This window comes from Epinephelus fuscoguttatus, linkage group LG3, assembly GCF_011397635.1.
Source record: "Epinephelus fuscoguttatus linkage group LG3, E.fuscoguttatus.final_Chr_v1".
NCBI classification, from domain to species: domain Eukaryota; kingdom Metazoa; phylum Chordata; class Actinopteri; order Perciformes; family Serranidae; genus Epinephelus; species Epinephelus fuscoguttatus.
Window position 1 is genome coordinate 23,464,075 of NC_064754.1, and position 19,039 is coordinate 23,483,113.

Sequence of the window (19,039 nt, forward strand, 5' to 3'; positions counted from 1 at the left end):
TTTGGAAAAAAGACATGACACAAACCAGTATGATTTCATACTAACTTAATTTTTAGAGATGTGGTGTCACAATTGTACCAGTTCTCCCATGAAACTAGTGTCCCAGAGTGCTCCATTACGACTGCTTTCTGTATGCAGTTCAAGCAGCTACATGTGTAGCCTACCTCAGAGGATTGCTGGTACCCATGAATGTCGACTGATATGGAGTCATTGTATTTCTACAGTTGGCTTTGTTTTGTCACGACTGAACTTAACTACTATTTAATGGATTTTAGGATTTGTGGCATTTATTTTGTCAAAGCCAAATACCCTGTCTCGTAGTATTAACAAAAATTAAAAATAACTTGTCTATTTGTGCCGTGATTCGGATCTGCTCCACATTTAATGGGTTCTTCCTTGGCCTGTGCTACACCCTTTCACCAAGTTTCATGGGCCAGTAGTTTTTCCATAACCCTGCTAAAGAATAGACAAATGAACAAACCAAACTGAAACATAGCCTGCTTGGCAGAGGTAATAATAAAAGTTCCTGGGTCTCATTTGTAAACATTGCGTGCGTAAGAGATGTACGCCACTTCCCAGGCAAAACTTGTGATGTATAAAGACAGATTTGAGGAGAGAAACTTTGGCCCATGCTTACAAACATTTTGGAGACAAGGAAATTGGTGACACAGATGGTGCAGTGGAAACCTGATTGGAGAAATTGTTGAATATTTTTGGCGCACGCCATTTTTTGACTATGGTCTATAGGTATATTTTTTACTAATTTCAACCAAAGTGTCAGAGTTGTCCAGTCATACTATTCAGTTACTAAAAGTTAATTCTGTAGTAGTTTGATTCTGATTGGCTGGAAGGTGTGGGCAGCCAATCAGATTTAAATGTTTTAATTAAATGTAAACACTTGCAGATTTAATTCTGTTTATCCTTCGTATTAAACATCTTTCAAAATTCTGCTTTGCAATGTGTTTGTCCCTTTGTTCTGTTGTTTGTCTTTATTCAAGGTCTTGTACAGACTGAAAGGCGTTTTGATTTTTGCTTGTATAAATACACTTTTAAGCTCAACAGTCAGAAACTAAATCAGTACAAGTCAAAAAGATGAAGACTTGGCGCAACATCGTCAATGTCTGGCTTTTGGAGATAAAACCCTACAAATCCAGAACCCCTCTTTCTGGTCTCTTGTCATAGCAGATGGCTTACACACACACACACACACACACACACACACACACACTATCAATGCTTTCCCCCAGTCTTAGTGGGCAATACAAACACACTTCATTGTATTTGTAACGCAAAAGTGCCTGACCCACGTTTCACAAGTGCCGGCATGACACCCTGCATTGACGAACAGGAAAACAAAAAGCCGGCAGACGACTGAGAGCGGGGGTGTCAAGGGGCGGAGGGGGTGTGTGAGGGGGCAACAGGGCTGTCGGCTGTGCAGAGCGTGTGGAGGCCACAGACGGGGAGGGCATCCATTGTGTGCTGTGTGATCTCAACTTGTTTTGTTTTGTTCGTCCTGGCCTGGCCTTCATCCATTCTTTGCAGCAGGCCTCTCACTCTCCCATCAGGAGAACTGACATCATGATATTCAAACCCCAGCCCACACACTATTGTTTGTCTACTCGAGTTTAATCATTCAAGAAAGCCCAGATTGCCTCAGCAAGTTTTGGCATGTTGATGTGATGGATGTTTTTTCACAGGGCAGATCTTGAGCTGTATGTCTAAGTCATCCTGACAACGAGTTTCATTTGCACATCAAACATTGTCTATTCTCTCAGTTGTCTTGAGGTGTAAGTCCTGGTTTAAGACTGCTGATGTTTATGTTAGTGAACAGTTTTGTCATACTATTTATTTATTTGAATAGTGTAAACATGAAATGCTAGTTACATTCTAAGAGATATTAATGCTGGTCTTTGGAGACTTCTGCCAGAGCAGCAGTATTATATTTTGTGCATTTATTGCCTAGTAGCCACTTTAAATGCAGTAATATTGTTGGTTTTTAATTGGAGACTGAGCATTATGTTAATTGGCAACAAAAACCAACATTTTATGCATCTCTTGTGGATCTCTTAGCACCTCAGCAATTCTGCAACTCTCCCTTTCTAAATGAGCTGGGGAATCTTCTGAGGCTCATTTGGCCTAAAAGTAGTGTGTGAGCATGTTTGGGTTTGTACTCTCACTCTCTGCATTCCTACTTGCACAGCTCCATTTGAGTATAAAAAGCTCAACGCTCATGTACATTCAGACACCCGCAGGTTATGTACAGTAATGTCTCTCTTTCGGTGTGTGAATATGACTCGGAGCCAGACAGCTGTGAAATGTGTGATAGGCCAAGCTGCCGGTGGCTGATGTGAGGCAGAGTTCACTGCGCTGCCTTGGAGATTCCCTAAATTGCTTTACAAATGTCGGGAAACTGCCAATTTGAGGTTGTGCTGCTTTTGTTCTGAAGTGCTTTTGCCTTCAGTATCTCCAGATAAAGTGTCTCTCAAGAATTAATAAAATCCTTTTTATGAAAACCCCAGGGAAACATGCTTGTTTATTATGTTTCTACTTCACTGAGCAACGGTTTGTTGGTTCTTTTACATCTCTGTGGCTGCTGTTGAATGTTTTAGAGACCTAACGAAACTTGAATTTGTAAGACAAAACAAAGTATTTAGTAGCTAATGTTTAATGCAGCTAATGTAGCGAATACAGAGCCATGAGTTAATGATGGGCTTAGATTTCTCCATTGCTCAGTTTTGTGCCGCCGCCTTGTCTTGGCTGTTACACGTGCCTCAGATTTACCGCTCTAATCCAAAGGAATTAAACAGTCTCTGGAATCAGCCTCTGTCTGTTAGTGAGAGTTCAAACAGAGTTAATAACCTGGTTGGCTTTAGCTTAAGCATTGCCCTGGCAAACTTAATAGGCATGTAGCTATCTGCATGTCCTCAAGTAAGTAACAGTTTAAGTGAGAGTTAAGGCTTATCTAGTTTACCATGAAAGTCTCTTTTCCCTTGTCGCAGCAGGCGTACTGTGTAGGCTGACCTTCCCAAAGGCAAGAGGCAGAGATCTCAATCATTCTGTCTCTTTTTCTTTCTATGTCTTTCCTTCAGGCCTCCTCCCACCTTCTTTGCCTCTTGCTAATTTGGCTCAGGGTGATAAGCAGCAATGAGGGGTTTGGAGGTAAATGGGGCTAATGGTACCCAGTGATTACTGTGATCATTGTCCTGTCAGCCCTCACAAGGAGAGCTTTTACTTTTTTTGTGCATCTTGTTCAACCATTTATGGTGTTTTCCACAGCCCCAGTTTCTTACCACCAGCTGTTGTGTGACATTTGTTTTTGGAACAAAGCCCTCACTTAAGAGCAAGAGAAGACAATTTCCACCCCTTAAAATCAGTCAGTGTATTGGTGCTGAATATGTTGTGAATATATTTGGCTAATAGATGTTTTGGTTTGTTTTATGCCTTGAAAATCAAAACTACCCACTCATTATATTTATGAAAATCCTCTTTTATTAAAGGTAGGGTCTGGAGGATTTTCCAGTTGCTGTTTGTAAGCACACATTCAAATTTGGCCCCTCCTATCAGGCTCAACTGTGCGCTGCCCCTACCCCTCCCGGCAGTTGGGTGTTACACAAAATGATTCAAAGCTCAATCCTCACACTACATCAAGCCATGTATTAGCTAAATGTAAAGTTATTTGCATCGGTTGATAGTCGGAATTAGCCATCACAACAAACTACGTAGGAATTACAGTTGTTGTAATGGAAAAGTTGATAAATTAGCAAACTAGCACAAGCTATTTGGGATTTACCTGTCCAACAGAAAGCAGGCCAACTCCGTGTCGCTGTACATCCCGAGCCTCTCCTTCAATGTTTGAAAGCGGGTGAAAGCCACCCCGATATTCACACGAGTTTTGGCCCGTGCTTTATCAGCTCAGCGTTTTGCCTCACTCACATTGAATTTCCTTTTCTTCGTGGGTACGTCTGTATATGCCATTTCTCCCGGGTGTACGGAGCCCGGAGGTACGGAAGAAGGCTTCACAGAAGAGGTTCAGGCAAGGTTCGCGCTGGTGCACGCTCGGACACGCTCAGGCACGGCACCTGCACTCTCTCATTGGCTGGGGAAATCTCCACCCAGAACCGGTCTGAGCTCACAAAAACATCAAAATACAGTTAAAGGGCAGGAGCTCTGCAAACAGAGTCACCACCACACATGAGTAGAAGCCCATAGGTGATGATTAAGCAGGATTTCAATTGTATATGTCTATATTTTGTTCTGTTTGAAAATCCTCCAGATCCTACCTTTAAAGGATCTGAAACCTTGACTGTTTAGGAACCTATTGCCCATTTTTTGTTTTTATTTATTAGTACCTTTAAAACTGTTTCCTTCCAATTTAGATCCTTTTGTTGGGGGGGGGGGGGGGTATGCTCAGGTTCAATTCAGAGATTCCTTTTGATGCTTTCATATGCACACACACTAAAAGCCCTTGGCCTGTATTCCCTCTGTTGCCAAGCTTAGCAGGGCAGAAAGTACATCAGGCAACACTGAGGACACTCACTGATGGTGAGAGCAAGAGAAGGTCAGACATAAGAGAAGAGGGGGGGTTGTCGCATCTCGGAGGGCAAACTTCAGTTTACCCTCAAGACACATTGCCCAGCCAATACAGAACCCTGCGAACAGTTCATTTCACTGATTGGCCGAGACAGGCCCTAGCAGGACAACGCTGGCAATGGAGTGCCATTGGCTGTTTATCCTGGCAGTGGTTGACAAGAGCAAAGAGAAACATAGACAATGCAGTCTGACATTCAAACACTCCTGTACTTCTTTGCTCCAAAGAATCTGCTGCAGACTTTTTGTTGTGTTGAAGGAAAACCTTTATACTTTGACTTTATAAAACATAATTTGGCAGACACATTTCAGTGAGGTGCAGTCTACACAAACATAAAAGACAAATGTTGACAGACAGGTGCACAGATAGACCCCAGGTGATGCTCAAGGACCTCCTTTTTTGGTCTCTGACTAGATAAGTGCCCTTTTTGCTGTACATTTTTTTCTGTTTCTTTTTCACAGTTTGTATTTTAGTTTTTTAAATTTGGTCCATGGTATCAATTCTCAATCAAACGTTTGTTGTAAGGGCCAACATCTCTGTTTGAGTTCTGATTGACCTTTCGCCAAGCCCTGACCCTTTGTGATGGTCCGACAAGCTGTTGCAGTAAACATGGAGCCCACACTGTAACTAACTGCACTCCCTGAAGAAATATTACCATATTTTTGGAAAAATGAGACAGTGATTCCAGAGAGAAGCAGACAGAGGGGTCTGCAGTCTGTGTTTGAAGGATATATCCAGGATGTCAAACTGTCTCAGCAGCAACAACAGGTTAAAAAGACAAAGATAGTTAGAAGCTAAAGCCGAACTATAGGCTACAGATCAGTGTAAAAGTGAACCACCACATCACTGCTGATCACCACAGAAGACAATGAATATAAAGGGAAACTTTGCTGATATTGAACCAGCTGTGTGGCATCAAAGTGTGTGCAGATGAGCAGTAGCAGTAGCAGGGATCTCAGGGGGAAGTCAAACAGTGTTCTTCTGTGCACAATGAGATGACACACAACTGGTTGAAGGGAGGGTCGGTGTTTATTCAGTGTAATAATCATTAAAAAGCAAAAGCAGCATGTGTATACATTCAGTAGGCTATATCTTCAATAGCTAGCGAGTCTTCCAACCTCGCCAGGTAACGAGTATCATTAATACACGACGTGCCCCAGGCTCAACATTTAGCTCCAAATCCACAAAACCAGCCTGAAAATGAAGGAAATTTGAAACCACTGCATTAGAGTCAATGGAGCACAGCTGTGTTGTTGTTGGACCCTGATCTGAGTCAGCCCAGTGCTATGTTATGATTGGCCAGTCTGCGTCTGGGGGCGGGACTTAGCGAAGGGTCAATTTTGCAAGACTGTACCAAGTCCCTGCCCCTCCCTCTTTGACGTTGCTTATCACAGCCATCACAGTTAACACACGCAAATCAAGCGCTGAGTGGAGCAGCATCCATGTCTCCCTGACCTGTCTTTATTGGTGACAGCCAGCCAGGTAACGACAGTGTTTGCCCCAGGCTTTGGCAAAGTATATCATTGTTGTGAAATGAAGTTACTATGGGTGTTAAGGGTATTGAAATAAATAAATTGCTAAGTAAGTAAAAGTAGTGCTACTGCATGTGACTTTATTTTTTACAAATAATTATATTAGGGTTGCCCTTTTTTCTCACTTGAGCACCTGCCCTGCAAAATATCTGTGCACTGCCCTGGAGTGTTAAGAAGCTGTTGTTAGATTGGGTAATAAGAAAGTAGAACAGCAGGAGACTGGGGTGGTGCAAAGAAAATCACTCTACACACCTAGTATAGCAGCAAGTAGCTGGAGGGATCAAATTATAACCAAAAGTGGGGACATTATGAGTGATTGAGAGCTTGGCAGATTATTAAAACATTATTAAATCATCAACATCAATATAAGCAGTGAATGTGACTCATAATAAGCTGATGGCAATCATTTGCCAGCATGCATGACCAACGTGCTCTTTAATCATCTATGTGCAAGACTTTCATGTTATTTTAACACATGGGTGTGGTTAGCAGTGTGCCTTGTTGCACCTGTAACCACAGGTAGCAGTGATGTCACGCTGCACTGACACACTCTTCTACATCACTGTAACAGGGTGAGAAGTAACACCTCAGGAGGTCGGCAAAAAACAAGATTTTCAGCAGCTGTTGTGTTGTGCTTTCAGTAATGCTTATTTTTTTCCTATACTTATGTTAAGTTTTATAAGTCTTGCAATGATATAATATTTATTTCATAAGACCTCCTCACTCACCTTGCATGCTTTGCCTGTATTATAAATTCAGAAATGAATAATGAATGATCATGGAACACATTTGTTCAAAGATTGCTGTATTCTTCATGATTGTGCAGTTTTAAAAGTGCATTTAAGTAAAAACACCATCATTTAAGAGACTTTAAGAGATTAACCTCTTGACCTCTTCTAATACTTGTCTTTTTATCCCCGTGTCTATGCATCCCTCATCTGTCTCCATTTCCCCTGCATTCCCCTGGGCATCACAGGCTAGCTGAAAAGTACTTTATCACAGGCCGCAGCAGTGCGAGCCTTGGAGAGGGAGAGGTGCGTGTGTAGAGGTGAAAGTAAATGAGAATACAGCCAGGGGCCTTCTCGACAAAGATAGATAATATTCCAGCTCTGAGTTTCTTTTCCTCACAATGAGCATGCTGCCTCAGGTGGTGCGGGGACAAGCCTGTCCTGGGGCAGCAGCAAGATAAGTTGGCCTTGTAAAAGGCCTCGGATTCAAATTGGAATTCGAATAAGTGTAATGAATGTGAGACAGTTTAGTCGGAGTGTGTGCCGTGGTTTGTTTGGTATAGAAGTGAATATGCAGAGCCTGGCTTGTGGTCTTCTAACAGTTCCACGTGACTTGCAGCAGAAGTTTGACATTTTGGGGAATACGTTCATTTTCTTTCTTGTGAGATGAGGAGATTGATACCACTCTCATATGTGTGCCTTAAATTTGAAGCTGCAGCCAGGAGATGGTTAGCTTAGTTTAGCACAAAAAATCCACCTACCCGCAACTCTGAAGCTCACTAAGTCCCATATATCTTGTTTGTTTAATTGGTAACACTTTACGTGAAGGTATCTACATAAGGGTGACGTGACACTGTCATAACTATGACGCGACACTGCCGTGAACTTGTCATAAACATTATGTACATGTCATAAACATTTATGACTGCTGTCATTAAGTGTCATTCGGTTTTTGTAATGATAAGTTGACATTGTTTGGGCTGTCTTGATTACGACAACTTGACATTAATTAAAGTGACATTACCAGAAGTTGTCTTTGTCATGACAAGTTGACATTAAATTTGTTTGGGATGTCTTGATTATGGCAACTTGACATTAACCAGGATGACATTACAGGAAGATGTCTTTGTATCAATCATTATGTCACCTTGTCATAAACACAAAAATAGTTGCATTTCTTGTTAATGTCAAGTTGTTATGACAAAGACATCTTCTGGTAATGTCATCCTGGTTAATGTAAAGTTGTCATTATAAGGACATCCCAAACCAATTTAATGTCAACTTGTCATGACAAAGACAGAATGACACTTAATGACAGCAGTCACAAACGTTTATGACATGTACATAATGTTTATGACAAGTTCATGACCGTGTCATGTCACTCTTATGTAGATACCTTCACAAAAATAGATGCATTTCTTGTTAATGTCAAGTTGTTATGACAAAGACAACTTCTGGGAATGTCACTTTGATTAATGTGAAGTTTTCATAATCAGGACATCCCAAACAATGTCAACTTGTCATTACAAAAACAGAAGTTTATGACCGTGTCATGTCATAGTTATGACAGTGTCATGTCACTCTTATGTAGATACCTTCAAGTAAAATGTTATCGTTTAATTCATAAAAAACTGAAGCATAAAATAGACAATTCAGCATTCAGGGTTATGTGCTGGACTATTTTCTGCCCCCGAGCAGTTGCCAGGCAGTTGGACAGTTGGACAGAGCCAGCCTAGCTGTTCCCCCCTATTTCCAATGTTTGTGCTAAGTTAAGCTAACGGGCTGCTGACTGTAGCACTGTATTTAACAGAAAAATATGAGAAGTGCATCAATCTCCACCTTTTACTCTGCCAGAAAACAAATAAGCGAATTTTTCAAAATGTCAAACTGTTCCTTTGAGCTGTCACCAAGGTCATCTGACTGCAGATGTCACCACGGTCGGTGGTTTCCCTGCCAGGGGACACTGCTCACTTCAGCAGTCCTCTGTGTTGCTGTCTCACATCGTCCTTAAAAAAATGACCAGTGTGCTCTGTGGCAGCACAGCCCGCTGAGCGGATGGAAAAATACAGGACAGAGTTATCATTGATAATGTCTGCACACTGGAGGGAGCAGTGTATAGAGCAAGGTTAGAGGTCAATGAGAAATAGCTAATATTTGCATGTGATAGTGTCTCACTATATCACTACAGCAGAGTCCATTTTTGACACATACATCGGACTATCCCTGTGGGCAGTTGCTATGGTGATTCTAACACCTGTGCTCTGACAGTATGGTGTGGCGATCAGCTGCCAAGTTCCAGCGTGAGAGCTCATTTAAAGAATGGCATTCACGCCAGCTATGTCAAATCTTCCAATAATCTGCCACACCTCAGTATGGACACATATTGCACAGAAACTTCTCTTCTACTCTCACTGATTCTTTTTATTTGTTGTCGTGTAAAGAGGCCGTCAGTTTGCCTCGAAGATTAGACAAAACGGGCATATGAAGGCCATGAATACTGTTTTTTAATAATTGATGTGCATGGTATGGATACTGCATTCTGTTTCATTTTTAATTGATGCTGTCTGAATGTAGGACATGCAGAAGTGTCATGTGATGTGTCTCATTTATTATTAATGAACGTGTAACTCTACTGTAATGATATTTATTTATTTATTCAACCTCCACCTTTACTATTCTTGTTGTCACATGTCTCACTCCTACTCCACTTCTGTCTCTTTTTCCCTCAGCCTCCAGCTCTTCTTTTTTTAACTGCGGACCCTGTTTGTGCTTTTTAGTAGTCATTTAGCTTTTCCGGACCACCAGTCCCTCTGATACCCATCTAAAACACACACACACACACACACACACACATATAGACACACACACTTTCCCCCCACTGTGTTAGCCCCCAATCTCCCCCAGAGGATCCATCTGCCCACAATCTTATGCCATCTCATACTCCTCCTCCTTACTCTCATTTCAAGTGTGTGTGTGTGTGTGTGTGTGTGTGTGTGTGTGTGTAGTATACAGTACATATGCCTGGCAGTGTGTGGGTGCACTTGTGTGTGGTAGGAGGGTGGGATAATGAACGGATCTTTTCCTCCTTTGTCTTCCTACTTGTCCACCTACAGCAACAGAGGGATAATCTGCATGTGTGTAGGTCTCCGTGTGTGTGTGTGTGTGTGTGTGTGTGTGTGTGTGGGCACAACTCACCATAGTTTAAAAGTAACTCCCGTTTCTGTCTCCAGGGGTTGATGGTGGGTGTAAAAGGAAAAGTGCTCTGAGCTGCAGAGAAAATGACGATCACAGTGTGAGACAGAAAAGAAGAAGCAAGACAAATTACCCTGCGGCACAAACGCTAACTGTACTGTACCTCTTTCCTATGACTCTGCAGTATTCTGGACGTCAGGTTGTTTTGACCTCGTCCTGTTATGCTCTGTCTGTCTCTCTCAAACACAGACAGAGTCGCACAGTCACCTTACATCACACTGATTTGATTTTAATTGGCCTATTTCAATGAGCACAAAGTGAAGGACTTATTTCACATCCAAACATACTGTGGTCACATGTGTACAGCTTAAGACTCTAGGATCATGTAACCAAAGCAGAATCATGTGACATCCCTGAAACTTGTAGAAACACAGATGAACCAGACTCCATCATACATGCCTTCAGAAATAATGTGGTAACTGTTGTTAAAGTTTTTTGCCTTGACTTATCATTGCGAATTATTATCAATATAAATGTTGATTGCACAATGTAATGACTATAGAGTAATAACACCATCAACATTTAGATTGGTTTCCTATAAGCCTTGCTTTCACTTGGCAATGCTGTCTGCCACTGGGTACGATCTGCCTGGAAAGAGAAGGCTCCATTTATACTATAGAGGAAGTGCCAACCATTGCACAGCCAACACATGAAGATGATAGCATTTTCATTTTCCCTGACAGCCATTTGGCACATTAGCTATCCCTATTTACCCGAGAGTTACAGTGAAAGTTTTTGCAGTTACTTTTCCCAGTAGAGGAAATGGTAGACGCTGGAACAACCAAAGTAACTGTGGTAACTCTACCTGGTAAAAGAGAAAGAGCCCCATTGCTGCTCTCTGAGGAAAATGGAAAGCAATCTGTTTGTCTTTGCGACAGCGGTGTCAACAATAACTTGGAAAGTTGTCTGTTTCCACTTTAATAAATTAAGGGTTTTTTGGAAGCCACTCTAGTACTTACAACAACTGAATGTAGCCTTGAGTTGTGGTAGAAAGTAACAAATTTACCCAAGCATTACCCTTAAGTACAATTATGAGGTACTTGTACTGTACTTGAATATAGTAGATATGTGCAGGATGGTTATATTGTACTTTTTAAATGCATATTTTCCTCATAACTGTGTTTATAGTTACGGTATGTTAAGGATTTACATCCAAAAGGATCAGAAAAGATGAAACTCAGTCGGCAGATGAAAATGTTGGCAATAGATGTTTTTGCAAACCAGGAATACGTTACATTCTTAAGTTCCATACGTATCTTGTCAACTTTTCTAAAATAAGAGTGTATGAGCTAACTTTGTCATGCAGAGATGAAGGGGATGGTGGATGGCCTGACAACTAGGCGAGATGTCTGCCAAGCTGCAGACAACAAAACCAGTTGTTTTTTAGCGAGTCTTTGCTTCAAAACATTGAGTCTTCAAAACATGTTTATGCTTAAACTTAATCACACGTTAACCACTTTCATTCATTCATTTTCCGTAACTGCTTATCCTGTTAGGGGTCGCAGGAGGGGCTGGAGGCTATCCCAGCTGACATTGGGCGAGAAGTGGGGCACACGCTGTACATGCTGTAGGTTTAACTACTAAACAATATACAAAATAGTCAGAATTAGCTCCACCTAGAGCAGGCACAACAAGGCTACATTTGCCTTCAGTGTTTCTCAACAAAATGCATTGTGTGTTTCCTTGAGGCCTTACAGATACACACTGAATGGGTTTCTTTACTTATCTATAACATATACAAAGCAGATTAAAAAAAAATCCTTACTGTTGCTAACACATTGCTACGTTTCTTGCTGGTCACTGCCTCCAACTGCCAAACAGCAAAGTGGTGCGAACTGCATATTGTGTTGCACTGTGTTTGTGCACATGCATGTTTTTATCTTAAGGCCACTGTGTAGAATTTGAAATCTCGTACTGCTACTTTTTACACTTACATCGAGGATCATATTACTTCAGTCAATGCCTCCTCTGAATATCATAACATTCTCTTTACCCTTCCTCCTTCAGATTATCTGCCTGCAGGACTTCTTTGGGGACGATGACGTGTTCATAGCATGCGGGCCGGAGAAGTACCGCTATGCCCAGGACGACTTTGTGTTGGATCACAGTGGTAAGGCTTCCACAGCCTTTATGACTGGTAGGCCTGACTAAGACTAACTCAACATCCATCTGTGTGTGTGTGTGTGTGTGTGTGTGTGTGTGTGTGTGTGTGTGTGTGTGTGTTCTCGTCTCATTGTCCTTCCTCAGCAGTCTCCCCTCACTAGTGCTTGCAACGCTCTTTTCCTTTAGGAAGTTTACAGCAGGATATTAGGTTTGTGCGACTGTGTGTGGGTGTGTTTGACATGCTCTTTCTTATATGATTCTCTTTGCTATTTCATTCAAATTATTATTTTGATGGTGGAAAGTCAGCTTTTGTATTTATACACAGCATATACAGTAGATTAAGTAGTCAGCCCTGCATCTACAGAAAAGAATCAGACCTATACATTTACAAGGGCTGGCATACAGTATTATATTATGCACGTCTTCTTTTGGGTTTCACCCCTTTATCTCGTGGGAGAACCACTGAAAGTTCGAGAGCACTCAGGCAGGGTATGACCTCTTTAAACCAGCAGATGCATTCACTGTCAAGGCGAAATAGAACTTCAACCAACACTGGACAACCTCTGGGGAAGGAGAAGGGAGTTTATTATAGCAACAGTCCAAAGTTTCCACACACATCCCAACATCCTGTTAAATTTGTTTTGTTTTGTCAGGTTAGCTAACAACAGGGAGGCACATCCTTACACCCACTGTGTTAACTATCATGGAGGATGAGTGATGGTGCATCGCAAGATAGTTTGGAGCTTTCGTCCCACTTACACTCCTGTGCTCCACTTTTAAGAATTAGGTCTTTGAGAGAACAAAAAAGGCACACTGTGCTCTCTGCTGAAGGTACAGAGGCTGCTCTACCTTTTGCAAAATGGGTCCAGTACACACTCTGCTGCTGAAACATGGAAAGAATACAGATGAAGAAAATGACCTGTGCAATAGAAAGTGTAAAAAAGGCACAGCAGTTTATGTTGTAATGGTGTAATCAGAGGAGGCAGATAGAGAAACAGCCCATTACCACCTAGACCCTCAGGAATTATGAGTTTTTGTGTCAGAGGTGTCAGTCTTTGTTGAAATATATCTTACTTTTTCCAAATCTCTTGTTAGTGACTGAGTACACAGTCATGAATCTCTTCAGTCTAAAGAGGAGAATTCAGTTGTGCAGCTAAAGTGAAAAACAAAAAAACAAAAGCAGAAATTTCTCGCCCTAGAAAAAGCTTTGGTTTGTCAGGGTTTCATATGAACACTATACAAGGATACGTACTAAATTGATAGCCCCTTTTAATCCGTCAGTGAAATATACATCTGGTGATAAATAGCATGGGGAACATATTAGGAATGTGGGTGTGCTTCTGTGGGCGTGTTTTTTTCTTCCCTGTGTGTGTGTGTCATTACTTTATACCTCTCACCACCCCCACCCTCATTAACACAGCCCTGACAAGTTCACCACAAGCTTCTTTTCAACATCTGCTCTCCCTGCACACACACAGCAGCACCACCACAAAATCAGCTGTGGCATTCAGCAAACACCATAAAAACCAAATGTGTTCATGGCGTGTGGTGATCATTTTAGCCTAATTGTTATATTCCAGAGGAAAACACAAGCTGTTGTGATTGCTTTGATCTGGCAGTAAACGGTATCACCAGTGTGCACCAGATCTTGATGTGAGAATCTGTTTCCTATTCTTAACAAATCAATTGTGATTGTTGTCATTCAATTCTGCCAGCTAGTTTAAATGATGTAGGTGTTAATGGGTAGTGGGACTCTTTACAGACGGGATATTCCCCTCAGATCAGTTACAGATCAGTTGAAATGCAACATCATACCAAGGATATCAACAAATGTGTGTAATTAAATGTAGTGTAAAAGTAATTATCAGAGTTATTGAGTGTTTTGTGGCCAGCAAATTATTTTTCCAGCCTGTCCAATCACAGCATTTTGATAGGAAAAATAAGGGCTGTGTATCAGACTTCTGTCTTTGGTCCCAGGCCTGCCAAAACAAATGGCTGGGCCTGTGAAGAGGTCCAGTGAATGGGCCATCCCAAAATCTGCTTTACTCGTACCAGGCTTCCTCTTGGCTAGCCTAGCAGGGAGCAGCTTTTTGAGTTGACTGAAAATAGTTGATCATTATATTATTACTGGGGTTTAAAGCCTTTTCCAGATTTCTTTTTCTTGTACTATCTTTTCTGGCATCTCAATTTATGTGCAGGTCCAGGCCTAGCAAGGAAATTCACTCTAACATGAGTTCATAGTTAAGATCGATGAATTTCTGGGGTCATGTGGCCGGCCACTTTTTTTCCTGCCACAGCTGCAAAAAAAAGAAGACCTTTTTCTAGAAGTGGGGGTTTTCATGATGAAACAGGCTACATTCTACGAAAGCCACAATAAATAAATACAAAAAAAGTTGTTGTTGTTTTTGTAAGTAATTGTGAATATTTTGGTCTAAATAAAATTTGGTTATCAAATATCAATAGGATGAGATATTTATGATGAAAATGATTATTGCTGGCTTCCATGGCCCACCCCAAATACACCAAACACACACACATATAGCAGTTGGACCCCAGAAAGCTTTCCCCTTTTTACCTCCTTATGCACCCTTATGTAGCAGTACCCCTACTGTTAAAACACATTCATCATCTTTTTTACTTGGAATGAAATCAGATATTTTTTTTATTATGTAAATCATTTATTGTATGGCTGCTTAGTTTATGAAACATTCAAGTTTGGCATCTTCCCTTTTGAAGAACTTTTTGGGGGGGCTTTTCTGCCTGTATCAGAGAGGATAGATAGATTGACATGAAATGGATGAGAGAAAGAGAGGGGACGACATCTTTCCTGAGTTATGGGAGGTCAGGTATCGGCATGATACAGTATCCAAAAAAGTATGTTTATGGTACTGGTGCTGAAAATGTAAAAATGATAATGATGCACTGTGTGAAAATGTTGTCATCACTTGCTGTAACTGGAAACAAAAAAATCAGCTAATTAATTTGTTCCTCTGTGCTTTTAAAACAGTTTTCTTTGCTGCCTCTTTGTCCTCATAATCAAGTGTCATCAGCATTCATAAAATCATGCGACATAAATAACATCACCAGTGTCATATCCCTGCTGCAGCAGCTTGTTGGGCGTAACTGTACCACATTAACTCTGACTGAGAAGAAAGAGCTGGTTTGTTTGTAGGGGAAGGTTAATGTATGCGTTGGTGACCCTGAGCCTGTTGTCCCTCCAGAATGCAGAGTGCTGAAGTCGTCACACAGCCGCTCTGCTACTCCGAACCGGACAACTAAGAGCCCTGGGCCCTCACGACGCAGCAAGTCCCCAGGTGCAGGTAAGATGCATGACTGTGCACACATAGAAACTATTAGATTAAGAGAGATTCATGCATGATAACATACTAACTCGTGAGTAGACAATCTGAAAGGTCAGGTTTCGCGAATTATTACATTATGTTTTACAGATATATTTAAAGAATCCCATTTATCTGATGCCAGAGGAGCTCTGTAAGGTCATTTCTGCTTGACAGGCTGAGTAAAAGCCTTTTTATTCAGCAGCCTCATCCTGAACTCTCAACAGTTGTGACGAGTGACTAAGCAATTTGTGTGGTGCATTAAGAGGTGGTGACATTCTGCTGAGTAATTAGTGTTCTATGACAAGCCATTACGTCAGTTTAAAGGAGAGGTATTTGAGAGGCTGCCAGTTTGGAGTGCCTGCTGTCTTAGTATAGCTTTAAAAGTTCACACACTTTTAATGTATATCTATTATACCTAATCATATCTGCCTGACTGCTCTTTTATGTTTTGTTCTTGCTTCTTACACTGCAGCAAGACAGCCTGTCCACTACTCCACCAGTCAGTCTCCAATCAAATCCCCAGGTGAGTTTGGTGAGGTGTCACACAGTTTGCCTTATTAAACACCTGCCACATCATTTGACTCCCGTAATTACTGAGTTATTGAGTAAAACAAGCTTCTCGTAGCTTTAGGGCTCTCTTCTGCTCTTCTGAACGAAGGCTGTCCATTGTGTTTTAAGAGATCCCACTAAAATGCTGTCAGTCAGTGGGCTGGTTGGTCTGTCAGTCTCGCATTGCAACACCTATATCTGCACGTTTTTTTTTTTTAACTGCTGAGCAGCAACTCTCACTTGTTCTTTGGAAACAGACCATTGAATTAGCTAAATAAAATGACAGAAATTCCTAAATAAATTGCCCCGAAATCAATAACCGGGGATGTCCTCAGCCAGTCACCGAACCCTAATAAGATGTAGTTCAGACTGTACCAGTCTCGCCACCAGACAATCAGAGATCTCCGCCTCCTGATAGTCTAGGGACACTTCTTTCTAAAGTGTGTTTAACACACCGGCGAAAATGGCCGGCAACAAAGCAACGCCTCTTGCATTTTTGAAAAGGACACGCCTTCTCGGAAATGTGCGCCCCCCCTTTTCTCGTCCGCAAGGAAACAAACACACACAGAGCTTGAAAATGGATGCCGAGAGATTAAACTCTGTTTTATCAAACGTGTGCTCATCTGTGAAGAAAATATTTTTTCCAGCGGATGTCTTAATTACAACATGATTGAGCTAACTGGAGTAGTTTCATGTCATATCCGACAATGGGAGGCTTTTAACAGATGACATCCTGATGTTTGCTTTGCTGCTAGTGTTAGCTGTCCCTGTCAGCTGCAGCCACTGATGCTTTCTAGACATCGTGATTTCTCAAAACTGAATAAATACCACACATAGCAACACAAAACTGCTTTGCTAGCTCAACCATGTTGTAACTAAGATATCCACTGGAAAAAATATTTTTTTCACGGACCGTTTAATGAGTTATTACCTATTACAGACACTGCTAACGGCTAAGAAATAGTAATGTTTGTTCAGTGATTGCGTTTATAGACTTTACAAACATCGGATTAGTCTAAACGGTGATACAGTGATGTGAAAAATGTGAGATATATATATATATATATATATATACACACACACACAGTACAGGCCACAAGTTTGGACACACCTTCTCATTCAATGCGTTTTCTTTATTTTCATGACTATTTACATTGTAGATTCTCACTGAAGGCATCAAAACTATGAATGAACACTTGTGGAGTTATGTACTTAACAAAAAAAGGTGAAATAACTGAAAACATGTTTTATATTCTAGTTTCTTCAAAATAGCCACCCTTTGCTCTGATTACTGCTTTGCACACTCTTGGCATTCTCTCCATGAGCTTCAAGAGGTAGTCACCTGAAATGGTTTCCAACAGTCTTGAAGGAGTTCCCAGAGGTGTTTAGCACTTGTTGGCCCCTTTGCCTTCACTCTGCGGTCCAGCTCACCCCAAACCATCTCGATTGGGTTCAGGTCCGGTGACTGTGGAGGCCAGGTCATCTGCCGCAGCACTCCATCACTCTCCTTCTTGGTCAAATAGCCCTTACACAGCCTGGAGGTGTGTTTGGGGTCACTGTCCTGTTGAAAAATAAATGATCGTCCAACTAAACGCAAAGCGGATGGGATGGCATGTCGCTGCAGGATGCTGTGGTAGCCATGCTGGTTCAGTGTGCCTTCAATTTTGAATAAATCCCCAACAGTGTCACCAGCAAAACACCCCCACACCATCACACCTCCTCCTCCATGCTTCACAGTGGGAACCAGGCATGTGGAATCCATCCGTTCACCTTTTCTGCGTCTCACAAAGACACGGCGGTTGGAACCAAAGATCTCAAATTTGGACTCATCAGACCAAAGCACAGATTTCCACTGGTCTAATGTCCATTCCTTGTGTTTCTTGGCCCAAACAAATCTCTTCTGCTTGTTGCCTCTCCTTAGCAGTGGTTTCCTAGCAGCTATTTGACCATGAAGGCCTGATTCGCGCAGTCTCCTCTTAACAGTTGTTCTAGAGATGGGTCTGCTGCTAGAACTCTGTGTGGCATTCATCTGGTCTCTGATCTGAGCTGCTGTTAACTTGCGATTTCTGAGGCTGGTGACTCGGATGAACTTATCCTCAGAAGCAGAGGTGACTCTTGGTCTTCCTTTCCTGGGTCGGTCCTCATGTGTGCCAGTTTCGTTGTAGCGCTTGATGGTTTTTGCGACTCCACTTGGGGACACATTTAAAGTTTTTGCAATTTTCCGGACTGACTGACCTTCATTTCTTAAAGTAATGATGGCCACTGGTTTTTCTTTAGTTAGCTGATTGGTTCTTGCCATAATATGAATTTTAACAGTTGTCCAATAGGGCTGTCGGCTGTGTATTAACCTGACTTCTGCACAACACAACTGATGGTCCCAACCCCATTGACAAAGCAAGAAATTCCACTAATTAACCCTGATAAGGCACACCTGTGAAGTGGAAACCATTTCAGGTGACTACCTCTTGAAGCTCATGGAGAGAATGCCAAGAGTGTGCAAAGCAGTAATCAGAGCAAAGGGTGGCTATTTTGAAGAAACTAGAATATAAAACATGTTTTCAGTTATTTCACCTTTTTTTGTTAAGTACATAACTCCACATGTGTTCATTCATAGTTTTGATGCCTTCAGTGAGAATCTACAATGTAAATAGTCATGAAAATAAAGAAAACGCATTGAATGAGAAGGTGTGTCCAAACTTTTGGCCTGTACTGTGTATATATATATATATATATATATATATATATGTATAAAAGCTCTGCTGGTTTTCTACCCGGAAGTATTTGTAAACAACAAGGCGATTCCCTCTATAGTCCGGTCGGAGGGATGAGTCATGGCCTTGTAAAAGATTATGTTTGTTTCTTTTAGTTGGCGAGAATGTGTCGCCGCAAACGTGACAAACATCCACTTTTCTGCGAGCGTGGCTGAGCCATTTTGTACCGCTACAC

The 19,039-nt window shown here is 41.6% G+C and overlaps 1 protein-coding gene across 3 annotated transcripts in view; it reads left to right on the top strand.

Moving 5' to 3' along the window:
- The window catches only part of dclk2a (doublecortin-like kinase 2a), a 70,631-nt gene that overhangs the window by 22,511 nt on the left and 29,081 nt on the right, over positions 1 to 19,039 (top strand). For 2 of the 3 annotated variants that reach the window (XR_007449017.1, XM_049572343.1), the window contains exons 3-5: positions 12,108 to 12,237; positions 15,425 to 15,523; positions 16,017 to 16,067. Coding sequence is in view for 2 of the 3 variants with exons in the window: in XM_049572343.1 (XP_049428300.1) it covers positions 12,108 to 12,237; positions 15,425 to 15,523; positions 16,017 to 16,067 (280 nt within the window). In the remaining variant the exon portion in view is untranslated. The remainder of the gene's footprint in view (positions 1 to 12,107; positions 12,238 to 15,424; positions 15,524 to 16,016; positions 16,068 to 19,039) is intronic. The other variant, XM_049572344.1, reaches the window with a different exon arrangement.